The sequence below is a fragment of the Phaethon lepturus genome, unplaced genomic scaffold, assembly GCF_000687285.1.
Source record: "Phaethon lepturus isolate BGI_N335 unplaced genomic scaffold, ASM68728v1 scaffold56056, whole genome shotgun sequence".
Taxonomy (NCBI): domain Eukaryota; kingdom Metazoa; phylum Chordata; class Aves; order Phaethontiformes; family Phaethontidae; genus Phaethon; species Phaethon lepturus.
The window spans coordinates 2,691-25,326 of record NW_010546635.1 but is presented as its reverse complement, the minus strand read 5'-3'; the positions used below and the strand labels follow the sequence as shown (position 1 = coordinate 25,326).

Below are 22,636 nucleotides of genomic sequence, written 5' to 3'. Positions count from 1 at the left end.
GCGGAACAGGGAATGGATCCTGTTTTACATAAAACATTGCAATTTTATGTAAAGAGAATTGCATCTTGCTCCTTAGGAGGTATAGGAAAGTGCCTTGTGCCATGGATGTTCTCAACACCAATGATACACAGTAGCAAATGAGGAAGTACCTGAGAACCTAGCCTTGCAAAAGTTAGGAGCTTAAATAATGTATAAAATCAAACACAATTTCCTTTGGTAAATCACTGAAATTCATAAATGGTCTTAGATGGAAATTGGGTGCTTGGTGTTAGCAGTGTGATTCACAAAAATTAAAATGGGTTGCTTGGGTACATAAGCATCCAGAAACACCTGCAGTTCTGTATCTCTGCTTGCCCAGACGTGCTGTTCTCTTGACTGAGCTGACTGGCTTGGTGCCTGTCTCCTGCTTGAAGCCATTTGGCCCAGTTAGATGGCAGGGTCTGTAGTGTGCCAGCAGCGTTGTCTCCCATGCTGCCCAGTAGCCATGTGCAGCTGAGCACACTGCGGGTCAGTACAACTATGGGAGCAGTGATGGTGCAGGGTTTGGCCCCTTTCTGCTGAGGGTTGGCTTCTCTGCAGGAAGGACTGCAGGAGTGATGGGGTCAGCAACAGTATTAAGAAACAAAATTCCTGCTTTGCAGGCCAGGGAAGTGAGTATCCTCCTCAGAAAGAAGACTTCTGTGTTTTGGTGGTGGCAACAGAGTTATAATGGCACTATTATAATTTATCTTTAATTCACTGTTGGCAGCTAGTGACAAAGCAGGGATGGGGATCTAGAATTCTTAATTCCTTCAGAAGAGCTCTGGCCTCTTCTTTAGTGGGCCAAAGATGAGCTGTCCCATCACCTCTATGTTATTCTCCTCCTCACATATATTACAAGAAAATTGGGAACTATTTTCTGTACATAGAGAACTGATTTAAGTGTACAGGTCCAGGCAGGGGTTTCACATTGGCTTTTCCAATCTAGAATTTAGGGTTTCCTGTTAGTAGATTTCAGCATTTCATTTTTATCCCAGTCACACAGCCTGGTGTGTATTGCACATCTTATTCCTGGAGGCTTTTCCCTCAGCAGACCCTGTCTGTGTCCCTAGCCAAGCTCTTCAGAATTGATCTGGCCATACCTGAACTGGGAGTTATGCTTTGGATGCTGTTGATTTTTGTGTAAGAGTTTGTTTGCTATTACCTAAAAGTTATAGCAGCTATACAGCTGCTGCTGTAGGAGTTCAGCTCCCCTCTGTAAGAACACCACCTGTCCCACAGTCAGAGATCTAGAATTGCTCCTATAAAGTGATGTAAAATCTAAATCTGGGGTAGATGAATGAGTGTATGCCTGACCTGGTCCCTGAGAGCACCCTAGTTGTGTAGGCACTCCAGTCTGTGCTCCCTTCTCATGTTGGTCAGGGTTACCTTCTGAAGAAAAGCTAGGATTTGCACAGGAAGGGAGGAGGGCAGGGTGGAGCTGTGATGTGCTCCCAGGCAGGTGAGTGGGAAATGAGGACTGTAGACCACATTGCAGAACAGATCTTTCCTGACCCCAAGATGCAGGTGAATTTTGTGCAAGCAAGTGCAAAGCAAAGTGGTCTTTCCTACACTTGTAGTCTCCACTTCAGTTAGCTGTGGCTTTCTGCTGTAGTTGGTTATCTTGAGAATCCAGTCTCGCTAGAGTGAACAGAACAGGTTACACTCTGTTGCATTTTTTAAGAGCTTTTCTTTATAGCAATCCATATGTTTTTCCTTGCAGGCCAGTTCTCTGCTTAAAGCAAAGGAACCCAGCATGGTGGATGTAAATCCTTCTGAAAGCACTCACTTTCGGGTCATCCAAAGTTCTACTATAGAGGACTTCAACACTGTGTCTCCTCTGCCTGCCCTTGGACAAGCAGATGCAGCAAATGCTGATGAAAGCGAGCCCTTACCGGCTGAGACAAATAAGCCAGAGACAGAGTCTCCAGGAGCAGCTGTACCACCATTGCCTGCCAGTGAAGAAGTAAAACAAGCTGCAGCTTGCTCAGCCCAACCAGCTGTCAAGACAGATTCCCCTTCCAGAAAGAAAGGTAAAGCTGTTGATCCTGCACTTTTATACGTATGATGTTGTCTTTAAATTTCATGGTGATAAAGCACCTCATTGTCCTATAAATTAATCTGTGCCCTGAAGGCACTTTAAGATCTGGAATGGAATAAGCTTTGGAAAGAACCTTCAAAACCTGAGCTGTGCAGCAGGCTGTTCAAAGGAGCAGTGCAATAAGATAGAACATTCTCCCTGGTCTGGGATTTTTGGCAGCTCTGTGCATATGAGCAAGACTGCAAAACTTGCTCCAAATTCATCCATATTTGATGGATTCAGAGATTTTACTTTTTGGTACAAGCAGACTGTAGATCTGCTGGTTCACCTCTGACTACTTTATGAGTTGTTCTGTGTTGCTGGTAATTGTGGAACCTCTCTGCTCTAGTACAAAGTTGTAGTATGTATTCTGCACAGACAACAGATTTGCTATAAAATAAGATGCTTTGTTTCACATGAGCAATTTCATACAATCATAGAATCATAGAATCTTTTGGTTGGAAGGGACCTTTAAGGTCATCTAGTCCAACCCCCCTGCAGTGAGCAGGGACATCTTCAGCTAGATCAGGTTGCTCAGAGCCCCGTCCAACCTGACCAACAGAACCTTTGGTTCTCTGTGGTACACGTTCTGTCCTGAATTTGTGTAATACAACTCTTCCTGCTTTTCTGCTTCTTAATTTCTGCACTCTATACCCATGGTATTTTATAATAAATGTTAGAATCTTCACATGAAATTTATTTGCTTACAAATGTTATGCTTTAGAGCTCTGATTATTCTATAATTATGTAAGCCCTGTATAAGTCTAGTTTGTGCAGCTGCTTTTTAATCACTAAACATGCAAGTTTCTTAGCCACTTCCCTATGCATTCCACTGTCTTTGAAGACAAAAATGACAGAGTTACTCTGGTTACTATTTAGTCTTTACATAACTTTTTTTTCGGATTGCTTTTCTGATGTTTGATGTTGGAAGTTGGGACAGTGAGAAGTTGTGGGTTTTAGAATGAATTCCAAATTAGGTTTTGGCCTTACAGTGGTTATTTGTCTAGATGTACAAACAACAACAGGACAGCGATGACTGTGTGTGTTGGTACTAGTGAAAGACCTGGGGGGGGTGTTTTTGACCCCTGCAATGGTGCATGTGCACACACAACACATCAGTTGTTTGTGCTAAACAGTCAGTTGTCTCCATAACAAGCCAGTAATAGTCTATTAGTGACTATAGTATAGTCTGTTGTGTTATTTCCCTTTTGCAAGGGGCCACTGAAGATCAGTTCTCAGAGATTAAATGCTCTGATTGCTTTACAGTGATAACAGGCCTATGGAAATACTCAGAAAGTTTTCCTTTTGCTGTTATCCTACAGTGATCACTGACTTCTAATTCCCAGTGGTTTTGTCTGGGATAAGGAGACTTCAGTCTACCTCAGAACTAGTCCTCTGCTCTCCTATTTTACATATTCAAAGTCTGCACAATGTATATGAGCAACTTGTTTTGAAATTTTTGGCAGTACCATTTTATACAAATACAGTTCACAAACTGTTATAACTTGTCTGGTTTCTCAATCTTATAATGAATAGTTAAACAGTAATAACAGTTCTGGCTTGTTACTCAGAAAATACTCATTAATAGGCTTATCTGTGCCATCCCTTACAGACAAACGAAGCCGGCATCTTGGTGCTGATGGTGTCTATTTAGATGACCTCACAGACATGGATCCAGAAGTTGCTGCACTTTATTTCCCCAAGAAGTATAAATCCTTTGCTTATATTTTTGCTATGTAAAGAGCTCTTGTCACCTTCCGGATTTAGATCAAACTCTTCATTGCCAACTAGATAAGATGTCTTTTTCAAAGTACAAGCAGCGGTGAAGGCAGAAGGAAAATAAGACTCTGTAGAGAGGAATATTAGAGCTTTGGAAAGGCTCTGAATTTGGGCCTGAGAAGTGTGCTTGAAACTGATTTTCTATTTTGGTCAGTTAAGCATCATATATCGATCGTGGATTGTTATGTAATGTACACTGATGTTTGTGTTACTCACATGCCCTGGGAGAGCATTGACTCTGGATTATATTTATCCCCATGTCCTTGCTTATTACTACTGTGAAGAACATATCTTACTGTTAAGAGTATTAGCACAAAATTATTGCTATAATGTTGTTCTACTGTGAGTGGTCACCTATATGAATGTTAGAAAATAATTTTTGGATGATGCATAACAGATTCATTTATGAAAATACTGTACCCTGAACATATAATTTGCAACTTGTTCCGATCTTTATTAGAGCCTCTTATTTATAGTCCTCTTTCCACATCATACTCTAGTCATTTGACTAAAGTCATTGAACAGCAACTAAACTAGCCTGCATATTTTATTTTTCTTTCTTGCTTGATGGAACTCAGCTGTTGTAATATTAGCATTACAATAAAACAGAGAAAGGTTAGTAATATGGAGAAAAAAGTTGGATTGAAAATTCCTTTTTCAAATGCATTCATATAAATCTGGAATAGAAAGCAGAGTCTAATGAGCCTGCACTTTGTAATAATGATCTCTTTTATACACAGATTTTCAGTGGGTATAATTATTCATTGTTTCTTAAAATTTTAATCCTAATGATTTCTATGTAGAGTATTTTATTTATATATACATTAATACAAATACACAAACATACACATCCTTTGTTTTGGGTTTAGCTATCATTTTATATAATTAGTATAAATTAAATAATAAACTAATACGTTTATTCTTGTTCCTGTGTGGGAGTAGTTCTACTGCTGTAACTGCTTATAGTAGCACTATCTTGTCTGCTAAGATTGTACAGTTTATTGTCTTGTTTTTTTAATCTCTTGTAGATAAGTGAAGCTATAATTATAGATGGCTAGTTTAGGCAAGTAAGTAGAAGCAATCTAATGTTTGAGGGTACATGAGGCCTATACTACTTTGTTTAAATTTTATGTCAAAACCAAGAAAATTCTTTTTTTTTTCTCCTGCCCCCTCTCCAAGTGTCTTTCAGATGTAGAACTGCTTGTTGAAGGGAGAGACGTTGGGAATGAATACATGAAGACTGAATTCCGGATTTTTCTTTTCCAGTGGGGATGCTGTCCAAAGCAAGAACATGAACGACGCGGGGCCGCGGTCCGCCAGTCACTCTCCGCAGTCTGTTGGGAGCTCAGGTGTTGACAGTGGAGTTGAAAGCACCTCGGATGGAATTCGAGATTTGCCCTCCATTGCCATTTCTCTCTGTGGAGGCCTTACTGACAACAAAGAAATAACCAAAGGTACAGAATGACCTTCTGAATTACAGGCATGTGCTGTCAGCCAAGTTTTAGCATTCTAGACCGAGGATGCAGTGCCCTCCTGTGGCTGTACTCAAAAGTGTGTTGAGAAGATAAATACTGTCCCTGAAATTAGAAGTTTCCTAGAATTTTTCATCCTTAAAATAGTAGACATATATAGGGCTTACGATTTTTAACAAATTTCAATAATCCACTATATACTAAATTTTTTGAAAGTATTTTACTGGTTATTTTTATTTCCTGATAGTATTACGTTTTGTATCACAGTAGTGTTAATGGTACTTTTGCCACTTGGTACAGTATATAGCTAGGAAATTCCCAGCTGTTGGTGTTGGGAATTAAAAAGGTGGTTTATAAATGGGGATGCTAGGAGGAGGAGGAGTTGGAAACTCTAACCTGAGTTCTGCTGTACCTCCAGTTTCTTGTGTGACTCTTAGCTGAATAATTTACAGGGCTCTGTGCTTTAAATTTCCAGCTGCATGTTGTGAAGATAATGCATTAAGACTTGCAGTTTCTGCAGTTTCGAAAATCATAGGAGCCTGATGCTACACTGATTGCTGTTCAGAGGCTAGTTTTTAAAACATTTCAAATATACTGTGATTTATTGGAGTTGTATTTGTTATCTGGATCACTTGTGAATTACATAGATTTTGTGAAAGGAGTCACAGGCAGTGGAAAGGGTGTTTATTCATAAACATTTTCATTTTGCTGAAGGCCTCACAAGTGATAACTAAGTTTCTGGCTATGGATTTACACATACGTTGAGCCCAGCAGTTCCTGCTCCTAACTTGGACAGGGGATCCGTGAAAGGCATGACAAAGTACTTCCTTGCCTTGCTTAGAAGCCTGATTTTCCTCCCTCACTGTTCCATTTAGCTTATATTTTGAACAGGAAAGACTTGCAGCAGCTAACAAAGAAACCCTCAGCATCTTCTGAGACTGAGAGTCTCTGAACATCTTGCTTCCGTATTACTGCCAAGCTCAGCACCCTAATAATGAAGGGCTGGCCCTGACTGTGAAACCTACGTATCTGAGAGATGCTAAAAAGTTTAGGTTGGTCAGTCCCAGGCATCTATAAATGCATGCTTTACATATGTAATTTTTCCCACCCACAGAAGAATTCTTAGAACATGCAGTAACGTATCAGCAGTTTGTGGACAATCCTGCTATCATTGACGACCCTAACCTTGTGGTTAAGATTGGAAATAAGTAAGTATATTTCAGGAAAAGAATATTTTAACTGTTGTAAGAAAAACACTTCTGTGGCGTTAGATCAGTTTCACTGTAGCTGAAAAATAAGTTTGGAATGTTCATAGCTTAGATTCATCCAGAAAAAGTCAACTCTCTAGTGAATTCAGGCCCTTCTAGTCACCTTTCCTCCTTTAAATTGAGAGTAAAGAGCAGTTCCAGATGACCTGTTAGAGCTAACTGACACAATTTGAATTTCAAGAAGCTAGTATTAAATGCTAATAGTGTTCGCACTCAATTGGCAGACTAAAAATGAAATAGGATGTGAACTTGCTAAGGCTTGCCCTGAGCCAGTTTGAATGATTAATATTTACAGGGGTATGGCAGTCTTCTTGCAAGCACTTTGTACCCAGCAGGTTGTCTGTATATACTGAATATTTTGCTAATATGCCTCTATGGAGGCATTGCTTTTTAAGACTTGTCAAACTTCACCCACTGAGCATGAGACTTCTATTTCTGCAAGGCTAAGACATTATTTCCTATGTTTATATTGCTGGCAGCGGCGCAGCACTGTGGCCTATGCCAGGTGCAGCTTTTTGGAGGGTGTTTTAGCTTGAGAGCTCGTGGCACTTGGCGTACAATGTTCCAGAGTGGAAGAGAGATCATGGCATTGTGCTGCACATAGAGCTTAGGCTACCCTTAGTCAGAGACATTGCTTATACAAATCTGACGTGCCTGGTGCTTCCTTATGTGAGAGTTTGTATTGCATATGTTACAGCCTCATACCTGACCCTCTCTGTGGTCTGAGGTGAAGGAAGCACTTACTGCTTCCCTGCCATAGTTCTCTGACTTTGATGGCAATGTTTACCTGCCTACTGGTATGTTGGGAAGAGAGGAGTACTTAGTGAGAGTGTCTTATTTTCTGGATGTCATGTGAGCTTCAGCTTCGCTAGACAGATGGACGATAAGACTGTATTTGTCCTACTGTCTGTAACAAGAGTTGACCCATGTTCAGCACACAATAGCAAAAGCTTGACATCCTATGGCTCCTAACTTTTGTGCAGTTCCTTGATGGAAAAACAGTGAAAACAGCTTGTAAAGGATGTAGCTCATGCTGTGATAATAAGGTGTAGCAAGCACCTGAGGAATGTACGACAAATGCCATTTCTACTTAAGGACCTAGCTTCTCATGCATGTCTTGAGAAGTATATTCCATAAATACCTGTGAACATACTGTGGAATAAGGTGGGTCTACTATTACTGGTGCAGGCCAGAGTTTGACCTGTGCTAAACAGGCTTCATGGCTTTAAACTGCCAGATGATATATTCTAGGTAGATTGTGAATTGGAACCTTGGGATTACAAAATGCAGTAATTCTCTCTCTTGCATGCCCAGGTACTACAACTGGACAACAGCTGGTCCCCTTCTGCTGGCAATGCAGGCATTCCAGAAACCTTTGCCAAAGGTGAGATTGAACATGAAGGTTGGTCAGAGGAGGAGTTGTGACATTCTGCAATTTACTAAGGCAGGGAAGAGGGTTATTGTACAAAAGAATCCACACATCAGTAATATCTATCCACACATAACCATTCATCTAGCTTACGCTAAGGGCTAAGTAAGCAGAACTAAATTTGGTTCTGTAAATAGTGTTTATTTGCTGGGCTGAGGTCATTACAAATATATTGAAGAAGGAAAACTCCCTGTTTTCCTTCATTAATATGGATTATGAGCATAAATTATACTGACCCATGTTAGTGTTTGCTGTAGCTGAATACTTGGTGACTGCTTTCCATTTTATCTGTATACAGCATATATTATCAAATAAAAATAGAGGCCAGGAATTTTAATCTCAGCGAATAAGCTTTAACTACTGGATAAGGAAGGCCTGTAATTTCTGTTTCTCGGTTGGTTTTTCATAACCAACCCAGGTAGGTAGTGGCAGACAGCTATGACTATGTGGTAGGTAAATATGTTGGCTTATATTAAATGCATTGATGAATTTAGTCCAATTCTAAGTGACCTGGTGCCACATAGATGCTCAGCACAGAAATACACACTACTGTAAATGTATATAAAGAAGTAATATCACTATTGGCACTATTTTGTATCCTGGTTAGCCATGGATTTAGTAAATTTTGGAGCCTAAACTTTCATTCTGCCATTTGCAGCACTTCACTTGTCTTTGGGTTTAATCTATGCGAATTCAAATGCTATCTCTATTGCCATGAACGTGGAATAAAGATTTCTTCAAAGCCCAGGTTACTCTCTACCACTGTGTTCTTTCTTAGTGGCGCATTACCTATGTATGCAGTCCTGCGTAGCTGCACTGTAGCATTCCAGTGTAAAGTAAATTGATCCTAAAAGTCCCAAACATCTGGTAAGCCTGGCTTGAATTTCAAGGATGTCCCAGAGACAGATGTTTTGTGCTTTACTGCAAATATTCTAGTAATCATCAAAGGTGGGATTCATCCCATGGAACTCAAATGCCTTCAGAAGGTGTGTAGTTATCCTACTCTGCATTTGTTAGGCAATTCCACAGAGTAATTCCAACCTTGATAGGTGCCTGTTGGTTCTTCAGTGGCAATAAAGATAACACAAGGTATTAACTGCATTTTTAATTAAACACTTTGATGTGAGACAGGTGTTTTGGGTTTTACCTAGGATGGATAAATGGAAAGAATTGGTATGAAATATTTTTGCAGTTAAGGGAAATGGCAATTCTTTCAATAGCATTATGGTTACTCCATTATTCATATAGGTTATCAGTTAAGAAGAGTCTTCTACGAGTGTGAAATTCAGTGTGTTAATTTTTTTCAAATGGTTAACATATTCTGAATGCTAGTAACTTTCCAGACAGTGCGATTTTAACTTAGTGGAGAAGCCAGAACATATAGTTAGAACAGTCCCTATGACTGGGAAGGTTTACTTGGCTGAACTGTACCTCTGAAACCAGAATTACTTATTTATGCTACCAGTCATCCTGCTGGTTTTCTTAATGACTTGTTAATTGGAGTATTGATTTGCTGTAATAATGGAACTAAGGAACTGGAATATTAAGATACTTTATCAAAACAGGCTTTATGAAGTGATTGAAAACTGGAGTTTTTGGAGAAAAAAATCACTCATGTTCTGCAAAATACGCTTAACCATGTGTCTAATTGTAATCACGTGAGTTATCTCACTTAAAAGTCAATAGGGTGTCTGCCTGATGTTGTCCGTATGTTTTGAGAACCTCCTTAAATTGTAGCCATTGTTCTCAACAGTGGCATTCCATTCTCAGTTCCATCTGCTGCTTGTTTTTCTTATTTTTGTTTAAGAAGTTCTCAACTTGTTTGCTCAACTTTATTCCTGTGTCATTTCTTTCTTTTCTCATATACTTTAGATGGTGTAGTAAAGAGAACCTATGGAAAATTGAGAAAAGGGATGCATTGTCCCATACATTGGCTGAACTTAACCCTCTCTCAACTGCTAAGAGTTTTTGGAATCATTGATTTTTTTTTTTAAATCACTAATTGATGTCATGGTTTTATTTTGGTGACTTTGCTTGCAGTGGAGGCTATCATCTCAGAAAGCCAGTGGCTAAGCTGTTTTAGGGTGTACCAAACACTGTGGCCACCGTTACTGTAATATTTTCCCCTTTTGTCTTTTGCTTGCTTTCTGAGTGAAAGAATTCAGCTCTCCTTGTTACAATGCGTAGGGCTCCAGTCATTATGGGAATTGAAAGAAACTTTTCTCTGTTGAGGTCTAATATATATAACCAATGAAAAGTAGCCAGGGTTTAAAAAAACATAGTTCTAACATTGCCAGTCAAATTCATAGGAGCATACTAAACTCATAAAAGCTAGTAACTTCTTTGCTTTTTTCCAAACTGATGATGAAATGTGAACTTTGTAGTTCGTTTTAAATGAGAATAACCGTCTTGCATGTGGGTTTGTAACTGTTCTGTATGAGCACTACTCCAGGAATCATATTTTTCATTTTTTAAAATATAATTTGCACTAAGTAACTTCAGCTTAAAAACAGTAGCTCCTCCATTCTAGACATTATACTAATATCTATTTATGCTTTTTTTTTCTTCTTTGATTTTATCTCTTTTTCATTTTCCTTTTAAAAATACCATAAAGTATTCATGCTTAAGTTACTTCAGAGCAGCTCTGGATACCATTAGATTTTGCTTTAGTAGAATTTATGGTCCACAGACAGTATGTTTACTTTTATTCTATTTATTATCAGTTAAAATTGTGTGTTTGACACTTACTTTCATTTACATATATCAGGTTGTCCTTTGTTTTGGTTTTTTTTTATGTTACCATCCATTTATCACAGGCCACTGTGGAATCTATAATGAGGGACAAGATGCCCAAAAAAGGTGGAAGGTGGTGGTTTTCATGGCGAGGGAGGAACAGCACTATTAAAGAGGTAAGTTTAAGCAGCAAGCAGAGTTTCCTTCTGGTTGCAGTGGGAAGGCTGGATACCTCCATATTATGCCCTCAGAACTTTGCTTCTGAGAGTACCTCAATATTCAGTTTGACTGAGGATATACACATTAAAAGATGTTGAAACAGGGTCTAAAGTTTAACTTCTCTTGGCTTTAGAAAGCTTTGGATCAGACCCTACCTGAAACATTTGCCTGCAGTGTTTTGGTTCTGCATTTATTTTCATTACACAAACCTAAGGCAGTATTTTCTAATGGATTAAATTTGTGTTTGAGAACTTAGAATCAAAGAGCTGTGCCACTAGTTTAATGTTTTTGTGCAGATTACTTACCTTTCTGCAGCTTTCTTTCGATAGTTGAGGAACAGACTTATTTATGAGTCATGTGAGCTGTAAAATTCAGCAGAACCTAAGATGGAAAACTGGCTATATATTACCTTTAAAGTCTTTCTGAATTTCTTTTCTGAGCAGAAACTCAGAAACTTCTATTAGAAGTTTGTGGTGATAGTCTTAAAGCCATGGATGAACATTAAAGAACAGTGAAAAAAAGCAAAACTTTATATGAAATATTGATCTCCTGTCTAGACATATTTAATCTTTAAAGTTGGCTAATAAAACCTTTTCATATTAATTTATACTACTGAAGCATTAGTACTTGAGGGGAGAAAATGATTTCTAATACATTTTTATGGTTGTACCTCAGTCGATGAACTTTTTTAGCTTGGCATGAAATAACCGTTGTACTGATCTGTGGGTATGGGTTTCAGAAAGTGAGGTTTTATTTTTTAGAGTTTGTTGAAGTTTTTAGAATTTCTCTCTGCGTGGAAGTATTTGGTTATCTCTTGAACTTATAAATGGATAAGGGGAGATGTTATTGTTGTCTATGTGTCTCAAAATCGTTCACTATTTAAAAATCTTGTGGGATGAAGTTGATAGCACTTAGCATCTACTTAAGGTAAAAGCAGTTTGTAAAGTTTTATTGTGTTAAAGATTTTAATGTTTCTATGATAATTCTATGATAATTCTAGGGTAATTGTTGTGTTTTTTTCCTTCTCCGGAGTCATACTTTGCTTTGCTTTTTCAGGTGAGATCTAGCTATTTGAGGTACATGATCTGAGTAGTTATGGGATTGATCCCAGAACTTTAGCAGTACTAGATGTGAAATCTGATATTTCTGTGCTTCTTCCATGCAAAACTAAATCTTAATTCTTCTTCTGAGTTTTATATTTGCAATTTTTAGTTCTTTGTTCAGCCTTTATTCTTTAAGAAAACCATGAAGTTTTACTTTGCCTACAAGCAAAGGAAACAAATATGTTGTTGATTTTTACCAAGTCTGTACAAGACAGAATTTGGTTTTCAAATATTTTTCTAAAAACTCTTGCTCTCTGCCCAACAGGAGATGGACAGTTTCTTATACTTGTATTTTTACAGGAAACAAAGCCAGAGCAAGGTATGAGTGGGGGTGGACTTACAGGAGAAGACTCTTCACAGATGAGCATGGCAAACAGGTAGCCCAAAAATTATCTGTACCTGAAATGAGCAGGAGTTACCATTTAAAATGAAAGCAAGCTACCTCTTATACTTGAACAAAGAAATACTGCATCTGTGAGATATGTTTCAGTTGTTATTCATTGCACCACATAAGTGCAGATAGGAAGGCTCTACCCATGGCAGGGTTGCAGACCTTGCGAGTGCGCTCTGGCATTTCTGTGGTTTGGCCGGTAGCTGTGTGACACACACTGAAAACAAACAGCAATTGCAGCAGTTCTCTGAAGCTTTATGTATCTCTCTAGAATTTTCAAGGGAGCATCATAGATGACCTCGTGCTGTTGTCAGATTCCAGTTTCTGATTTGCTTATGTTTATGGCCTGACAACTTGTTCCTGCGTATTTTGGCAAGTTTGTGGGCATAAGACTTTCCAGAGTTGTTTTTTTTTTTTTTTCACAGTCAATAGTCATGGCTTCCTATTACTTCTTTCAATCTCTTCCTTCTTGTGCTCTTGTGCTCCAAACTAATCATAGTGTATGGCCAGAATCTCTCCTTCAGGAGGATTCCATAAGACGAGCTTTAACGTGCTTTGGAGGCCTTAGAGGGATGAGTTAGCCAGGGACAGCTCTCCTACCTTGCCCCTTTGCTGGACATACAGATCTTACTGTGAAGACAGCCCGTCTGGTATGCTGTCTGCACCTAGAGCTGAAAAGGGCCAGATTGAAATATGCTTTATGCTCATTAAGTTAATTTCAAGGATCACATTTACGAAACAAAAAGGCATTAACTGCCATTCTTTCTGGAGGTCAGCAGTTGCAGTCCAGGAGCATGTGCTGGAAGGAGGATTCCTCATCCTGTGGGAGACTAGCTGTTACCTCAGTTTCCTCTCTGACTGTGAGAGTGCCACAGAATAAATTGGAAAGGCTTTCTTTTTAAGGATGACAAGTGACATTTAGGTCTCTTGTTTCTTACATGGTTGTTTAAAGATAAGCTTTAAAGTGGGATTAAGACTTCAAGCAGACTAGATTCTGTAATTGGCGTTCTTTGTTTACATTTTAACTGACCTTAGAAATCTGTCATTAAGAATTTATTGCTTACAAGCAGAATGCGACGAGCGGGATGTTGAGTAAAGCTTCTGAGGTCTGATATTACAAAGGCTAAGATAGGCTTTTAAACATTGCTGGTCATGACATGCGGTACCCTGATGTTGGGTCAAGACTTCCTAACATGAAACTGTATCCAGGTGTGATCGAAATAAGAGCCCAAATGGTGATGAGATTTGTAGGATCTGAACTTTACCTTCCACCTAAGGTGATAGATTTGTTTACTGTTACGAGAACTTTCTCCCTGAAGAAAAATATCCTTAACAAATTTCTGAAAAAATGGTTGTAGCAGAAAAAAAAATAAATTATACTGATGTGTATTTAAACAGAATTATGTACAGGAGCTCAGGTTTTATGACTTTTCATCATCATATCCTGAATGGGTTAATTGTGCAAATCCTGGAAAAGAATAATCCAATGATCTAAAGTTGCTTACTGAAGGAGAAAGAGGAGTTACTTTCTATAATAAAATTTCCATCGCCTGGATTTTTTTTTATTAATTGATAAATTCTTTGGGAGACTGGGGGAGAAAGCAAGCCAGCATAACAAACTCCTCTTTCTTCATCTGAGAACTGAGGAATTTTTGTAGTTACAGTATCTAATGGGAATTATTTTTTTTACCACGATGAGATTTCTGAGTCAACATGGCACATTAATTTACATCCATTAAATTTAAGTAATGACGGCTAGTTTATAGACAAGCGAGTGCCTAGAAAAATCCAAGTACGAATAATGGGGAACATGCATGAATGACAATTCAGCACTTCATTGATATATTTAAAGTCATGATGTGAATGACCTCCTGTGAGACAGTACTTAGGAGCAGAGAATCAATGACTTATTTGGTGACTCACTGTTAATGCATTTTTAATGGATGCTGAGATGCGTTTACTGACATGATAGCATCATTTTCTGTGTGTGCAATGTTCCAGAATAAAAGATGAATCTTCTTCAAGCGACGAAGACCCTAGAGCTGCCAAACAAAACCTCGGGTCATTACAAACCAGCTCAAGTCATCTCTCATTATTGTCTGGAATCAGTTACAAAAAAACGCTTCGACTCACTTCTGACCAGCTTGTGAGTTAATTTTACATTCTTGTTCTGAAATGTCATTTCTAATACAACATGAACAATGCTGTGATTGAGGCTTGCAAAACTTAAGTAGCTCATATGTCTTGCATTTAATTCTCTCTTTTACTATATTAAAAAAAAAATCTTCTCCCTTCTCTTTTCAGTATTAAGCATGAATGTTGTAGCTTGCAACAAGTGCTGGGGTTCAGCGATTGGGAGACATGGGATCCAATTTAGAAAAATATCAAAAGTAAATTCCAAAGTATGTATTTGTCACCTGAAAAAGCGTACTGGAACTACAACCTTTTTGTATTATGTATGATGTGTATATGTCAACCCACAGGCCTCTCTCTCTTTTCTCTTTTTTTTTTCCCCTTTTTATTCATCCTTTCCCCTTATTCATAGGCAGACAGTCACATTTTACATAAATACAATTTTCTGTTAGTGACTTCTGAAAGAGCTGCTTGTGAATTTACTATGAGGCCAGGCTATTAACTTCTTGGGAGACAATTCTCTTCCTCTGTGACAGAGGCATTTTGACTAATGGTGACAAAACTGTTACAGTTCTGTGTTCTGCACATTCCAATTTGATCTGGAAAAATGAGATACTTTAGGGAAGTACTTTTTGTCATCTTATCTACAGCCAATTAATTTTCTGAAGGAAGCCAACACAAGACGTACAGCATCAAACAACCCATCACTCACTGCCTGAACAGTTTGTAAGAAATGTAGACTTTTTCCCAAGAGACAAGATGGGATGTGTTGGTAATCTTCTATAACAAACAGAAAGCAAGAATTACACAAATAAATATATTGATACTTTTCAGATTCAGAACCCTTGTAGAAATTAGCTGAAGCTAAACCAACTTTTAGATTCGTTTTTTGATGAAACAGTGGGTGAGACTCATCGGTTACCCATCAGTTGCTCTGTATTGCCACCTCCTTTTCACTTTTTAACTAATTGAAAAATTGCAGTGAAATGTGACTAAGAAAAAGAGACACTTAAAATTTTACACTCCTGCAGGTTTTGTGAAAATGAATAGTTAGGTCCACAAATAGAATCAAATCAGCAGTCCCTTGCCCTGCGTGTTGCTAAGTGACACAGGAGACAGTGGGAGGGAAGGGTAGAGAAGTGGGAGAGTTAAGGAAATTTGGTGGAGACTGAAGGGTAATAGGTCATATGGTGTGAGAAATTTCCATATTACAGGAAAGAGATGTAATGTCATAGAACACAAATCCCCATATAAACACTCTTAATTAGAGTTCATGGAACTCCTTGTAACCCACATTTCTCTCTGCTTATGTATCTGTATCTCAGAATGGAAAATTCCTAGAGATAGTCCCTTTCCCATAATTCGTTACTGTTTATGTGAACTTTGTTCACTTAAATGATTTTTTTCTTTTCTTTTTTTTAATATCCCTGACTGTGAAACAGAAGTTTGTTTGTTTGTTTTGTTCAGGTCTATAAATCAGTGCCTAATGTACACCACACAGGGCAAACCTCTGCTATCGCTACTTAGACAACAGCTCTGCTGAAAGCAGTGAGATTCGGTGTGATCAAGGCAATGGTCATCTGTGGCTTTGTTTGCACTGTGTTTGTTTCATATGCTCGGTTTGTTGATCATCCTGCTGATAATGTCTTGCAGAAAAGCTTAAAGCTGAAGAATGGCCCCAATGATGTGACCTTTAGTGTTACAACACAGTATCAAGGCACTTGCCGCTGCGAAGGCACCATTTACCTATGGAATTGGGATGATAAAGTTGTTATTTCGGACATTGACGGAACAATCACACGGTGAGTTCATGAACAGGAAGAGGCTTTATCCGCAAGGACGAGTTGTCCTTGGGACTAAAGGAGAAAGTAATTAACGGGGAATTTTGAGTCACCGAATCATCATATTCTAGTGGTTGGGGAGGGGAGTGTTTTTTTTTAAATTTTATTTTGTTTGGCTTTTGAACAATGCAAGAATCATTAGCTGAGTTCTTAATTTTATAAAGATGCATGCCATATGTGCCCATTATTTGTTACCTGTTGGTGTTTCATGATAATATTTACATTAGTATTGGAGGACCTTTGGCAAAATTGTAACCTTTTTGCTACATCACGCTTATGAAGTACGCTGGCTACATTAAAAAGAAGAAACACGTGAATTCTGTTTTAAAAAGCGTTACTGGGGCCTTCCAGTGAGAGGCATTATTATTTAGAAGACAAGACTCCGAAATGAATGTCAGAATTAGAATTTGATGGAAAGTTTCAGATTAGTACTTTGGGTGAAACCCACAATTTTGGAGTGACCAAAATGATTTACTCACTCGCTGATTTTTAGTTACTTATTTATTTAACATTGGGGAAAACAATTGTACGTGGAACAGGGAAACACATAATAAAAATATAAGCATTTTCTTTTGACCTTTTAAAATGAAATGCTTTGAGTTTGAAATAAATTGATTTTGAAACAAATCTAACTTAGCTATATGTAATTAGAAAAAAGAACAAGGAAAATTAATTTCCGAGAGCAACCTGGGGTGAATTAAAATACTTAATTTAAACTGAAACTCTCTTCTTCCTTGTGATGTATCCATTATAGGGCAAACCTTTTTCTTGTGCCAACATAAATTAATATTCTCCCCTGCCTTTGTTTTCTTAAGCTCCAATAAAATGAATGGGATCTACTCTTCTCTCTGCTGTTGAGCTGACCAGAGAGTTACTGAATCACTTCACCTTATAATACCATTGCATAATCCATCCTAAGCCACTACCTAATGTTTTCTCTCTAAGATGCAAGATACCCAGGGCGCAGATTTCTTGCTGTGTATCTGTATAATGCTTAGTCAAGTGAGGTGCTCATCTGTTTGAGTTTCTAGATGTTATTGTAGTGTAAATAATTTTCTCTCATTCTCAAAGCGGGAAATAGCATGGAAACTGGTATAACTTTATACGTGACCAGATGCTGGCTTTATGTGGATAAGTTAGTTTGAAATAAGCCAGAATGTCACTTCTCATGCTTGTAATTTCCCATAAGCTTCCCTTATGGGTAGATTTGGTTTGTTTAGTAAACATTTAATGTAAACCTCAAAAAGTATGCTTGGTGCTGGCAGGCCTACTGCACAGCTCTAATTGATAGCCTATATGCTGTAATTTCCATGTTACCTTATGGGTCACGAGCTTATCCATGAAGACAAATACTGGGGCACAAGAGTAGTTAAAACAACATGGCCAAGGATGAGCAGGGCAGTGTATCTCCAAAGAAAGGGGAGTAAAATCATTCTCTTCTGATCACAGTCAGTACCTTACAGACAACCTTGTTTTCCTTTGCCACTAGCCAAACACGTTAATGTGGTTTATATTAGCCTCATCTGTGATTATAAGTATTGTGGATTTTTCTTCTGTTCAATTATATTGTTTTTTCCTTTGTGCAGGTCAGATACTTTAGGTCATATTTTGCCAACTCTTGGCAAAGACTGGACACACCAAGGGATTGCGAAGTTGTACCATAAAGTGAGCCAGTGAGTATTCAGTAAAACTGTTCGTGCATCTGTGGCTCGTTTGTGTTTATTCATTTGCACATAAGAATTAAATTTCTCTAGGCTTCTCTTAACCTATAAGGGTGACAATTTTATCAGTATCTTGTCACTCTGTGATGCTTACACAGTGTAAACATCTGCTGTGTGATATCCAGAGCAAAACCTACTTTGTGATACCAAAAGCAAAAAGCCTGTAAAGGCATTGAAAGTCCAATAAGACATATGCTGTGAAGAGCCTGAGGAACTGGCTTTTACCTTGCAACACCACTTTGAGTAACACCACATATTGCGGCTCACGAGCTGATCTACACAGCAATAAATACCTTCTGTGCCACTCTGGGTAGAAGGACCTGGTTTCAGCATGTTTACTTGTGGCTTGTATACTCGCTGTGTAATCCATGGACAAAGATAGGCATCTTCAAAAAGTAGTTCAATATACCTGAGATCTAATGATGTTTTGAAAAAACTATTTTTTTCCATTAGCTATTGAAAAAATACTGGGCAACAGGTGTGCTTTAGGTCAGTTAACAGGGAGAGTATCCCGATATGACCTAGAACAATGTATTCCAGAAAACTGGGGATCTCTCCTCTGATGAATCTGAACAGGAGAAAAATAGTCAGATCATACCAACTCACATGGGGTGATGTGTGGGAATGCTTCTACTCTAATGCAAGAGTACAGGTGTACTGTTGGTTCCCTGGAAACTTTTTGCAATGTAGTCAAGCTGTAGTACACTGAAGAATCAACAGCTGAGAGTATGGTGAGTTTAGTGATGAGCAACCGAGAGAAAAAAGGAAATGAGAAAAATTAATTGATGTCTGAACGGGATCAGATATATTCTGATGTTATGCATTCAGATTTTAACTTTTACAAGGAGGATTACTGATTGGTGTCTGTTCAGGTTGATATTTCTGCTTTATGTAGAAAATAAAATTGGTTTTCTTTTGTTGTATTAAATTCAGCTATTCTTACATATTCAAATTACCGTAAATGTTTGACGAGCCTCTGGTACACATCACAACTGTCCTCTTAGTTAATCTGGTTTGTTCTGTGTACTAGGGTTATGCTAGGGGTTGTTTATTGCTTTTTGTTTTACATGAATGACGAGTTATAAATTATGGATGATGGAATCTAAATTATGTCAGAGACACTTGTCTGTGCTTTTATTCTATATAGACATACGTGATCACAGAACAGACGGGACAGCCTGGGAGTTCACATGCTGAGCAGTATTGAGTTATGTGTGTAACCTCTGCATTACATTTGGTGAAAATGTTAATTAATTTTTTTAATTGCAGTTGTTATTTCTATGCCTGCCGGCATTGTCAATTGTTAGGTCTTTGGTGATCATAAACATAGGAGAAAAAAATAGATCTGAGTCATGTTGGTTTTCAAATTACTGAGTTAATTATGTAGGGGCTAGATATTACAGCTGAACACCATATAAATGTTCAATAGTTAGATTTAATGACCATGCGTGCACTGAATACAGTATTTCTTTATTTTATGAACAACAATTTCTTTATAGGACTTGCAAAGTAAATTGCCACTAAGTTGAACTATCATCACTGGACTCTGTTATGTCATGAACAGAACCAAGGGTAACCTGTGACGTCTGCCAGAACTTTTATTTCAGCGTCAAGTCAAAGATTACTCCTAATATTGTGTTTTGAACTTCAAATTTGCTCTGACTTGAAGGAAGAGATTACTGCTGCACATAGTCTTCTTTTGCAGAGGCCGAAGAGGCAGGAATACAACACTGTTAATACAGCAAAGGCTAATACACCGTTGTGTGCTTTATGCCAAGTGTTTTCCTCTCAGCAGATTGCATTTCAGTTAATTCTAAGGAGTATGGTTCCACTATGCAGGAGCAGATAGAAAACCATAAGAATCATAAGTCATAAACCATGAGAACTCCAGAGATAAATGAGCCCTCTTTAGGTGTAAATCACTAACTGCAGTGGAGTTAGGCGGATTTTAATTATCCCAGTTTCTGGCATAAATGGTTTTAGCCCTTTTAAATACGTCTAGGTTAAACATAAGTTTGCTTAACAGTCATGATTTGATTCACATAAAAATAAACCCACCAAATTATTAAGGTCAAAATACCTGCTTTATTTTTACAGTAATTTCTTCTTTTATTTCTGTTCACAGAAATGGATATAAATTTTTGTATTGCTCAGCACGTGCTATTGGAATGGCAGACATGACCAGAGGATACTTGCACTGGGTCAATGAACGAGGAACTGTGCTGCCTCAAGGGCCAGTGTTGCTGAGTCCAAGCAGCTTATTCTCAGCTTTTCACAGGTATTGAAGTGTTACTTTTATGCAGAAAGAAACTCAGAGTTTGGTGGAGGCTGAATTCTCAGCTTTTTTTTATGGGAGTGCTTGAAATCATTAATAATGTTTTTTCTTACATATTGGTGCAAAATTTAATTAATAAGAAATTTTATTAGAGAAAAATCAACATTCAATAGATAGTCACATTGCTTAGGTTATCTCTTAGAGATGCCTCAGTATACATCTGTGTTCACTCTTTACCAATAGGTACTACCTGTTGACTTCAGGTATTTAACATGGTATGTTAATATTTAGCTATGGGAAAAATATTCACATATTAGTAACAAACAGTCTAGTCTTGACTTGTAAAGTGTTCCAATTGGCATAAGCATTTTTTGTGGAAGAATATTACTTGGTGGGTTTTGAAGAAATTAATGTGAAAATGAAGTGAACTTTTTATACTCCTGACTGCACTGTGGTATTCTGTGTGGACAGTGTTGTTCTTTCTACGTGTTGAACTGTAATAAGTGAATAATAATAGTGCAGATTATGAATATTGTACCTTCTCCTAATTCAGTGAAGCATGTCAAGTGGTTACTGAAAATATTTGAAGCTGTTAAAAGCTGCTGTGACAGAATATATTTCATTAGAGTTTTTAATGGAAGGTTGTTCAGATGCTCTCCTGATTGAGTGACATGCTACAGGCTGTGTTACCAGTCGTGCTCTAAATATAAGAGACCGTGGAGGTATTACCATACACTTCTTAGCCTGATTAAATAAAAAATGCAGTGAAAGGGTAGTTACTGTTATCTTCTGCTCCTCATATCTAGAAATAAATTTAAAGTGATACTCTTTTTGGTATCTTGTGTAGAGTAAAGAATGCCCATCTTTCAGCGTACACTATTGCAACTGCTGTGATGTGTGGGCAATACATGACTTCATTGTTATCCATAGATTTAGTTATTGTGGGTTTGAGGGCTCTGAGATCAGGTGTATGCAAGACTGAGGAAAGATGGGTTTATTCCTCTTTTGCACATTCTTAAACTTTGATTTATACACGGAGCTGCTGTTCCAAAGGACTGTATTACTCCTATGAAGCTTCTGTACTATTCACATCTTCTTTGACATATGTGTTGGTGCTAGGATGTGGGATTCTGAGCTTAAGCACTCTTGTGTCATGCTGGCATCTTTCTATGTTATGGGAACTCCAGACTCTGCCACCTGTTCAGCCTCCCTGCCAAGAGAAGCTGTTGTGAAAGGACTTTTGCCCAGAGATGAGATAACTCCTCTGTTCATTAATGAATTCTCTATTCTGTAAGGAGCAACTGAAGAGAAATAGATGATTCCTTTATTCCTTCACTTTTGCTAATTAGCAGTGATGGAGGATCCTGACTGTAGAAGTATCTTAACAGGCTGAGGTGCTTCTAGCACATATGGTAATTACAACCCTTTAAAAAAAAAAAAAGTTACACACAGTGAAGGCTAATACAATCTATGAATCATTCTGCAGTTGACAATTTATGTCTCATAAGTCTCTATTTAGCAGCTACTCCCTGTAGTCAACCATCCTTGCTCAGTACCATCTTTACAACATAGGTTTCAACAGAAGTTACCTTGTTTCAGAGGATTTATTTACTGTGCCCATTATGTAAGCTTGGGAATGCTATTTTGTCTTCATGGGTGCTGTGATTTCCAAATGAAGATTTATTGGAGAAGGGTGGGGGCTCTGTGGGAGTATCGAGATGGGTGAAAATGTTGAATAAAGAAAATAAAATGGTTTGTGCTATATTTCATGTGTACTTACTCAGCCTCCCTTTTTTATCATTTCAGGGAGGTGATAGAAAAGAAGCCAGAAAAATTTAAAGTTCAGTGTTTGACAGACATCAAGAATTTGTTTTACCCTAACACAGAACCCTTTTATGCTGCTTTTGGAAACAGACCTGCTGTAAGTAATAGCTCAATTTATTTCTATTGCAGAGAACTGAAACATTGCTGTTATTTCATGGTTCTGTTATGTTAGAACCTAGAAGCTTTAAAAGGGAATTAAGAATATTTTATTGGGCCCAGTACAAAGGGAAATATAAAAGGATCTTCCTCAAAGATCTCACAATGTAGGATGCAAACAGGGGTGGAAGAGCAGCAAAGTAATTATATGTGCATAAGTTAGCATAACAGTAAATACTGGTTGAAATCCTAAC

At 38.0% G+C, this 22,636-nt stretch overlaps 1 protein-coding gene across 1 annotated transcript in view; it reads left to right on the top strand.

Moving 5' to 3' along the window:
* The window catches only part of LPIN1 (lipin 1), a gene marked incomplete at both ends in the record, with an annotated part of 29,826 nt that extends 7,443 nt beyond the window's left edge, over positions 1-22,383 (top strand). The window contains 12 exons of the mRNA XM_010289344.1: positions 1,742-2,051; positions 3,711-3,804; positions 5,144-5,331; positions 6,464-6,557; positions 7,932-8,001; positions 10,863-10,955; positions 12,402-12,478; positions 14,494-14,638; positions 16,279-16,427; positions 18,053-18,139; positions 20,313-20,465; positions 22,269-22,383. Of these exons, the coding sequence (XP_010287646.1) occupies positions 1,742-2,051; positions 3,711-3,804; positions 5,144-5,331; positions 6,464-6,557; positions 7,932-8,001; positions 10,863-10,955; positions 12,402-12,478; positions 14,494-14,638; positions 16,279-16,427; positions 18,053-18,139; positions 20,313-20,465; positions 22,269-22,383 (1,575 nt within the window). The remainder of the gene's footprint in view (positions 1-1,741; positions 2,052-3,710; positions 3,805-5,143; positions 5,332-6,463; positions 6,558-7,931; positions 8,002-10,862; positions 10,956-12,401; positions 12,479-14,493; positions 14,639-16,278; positions 16,428-18,052; positions 18,140-20,312; positions 20,466-22,268) is intronic.
* Positions 22,384-22,636: the final 253 nt, after the last annotated feature.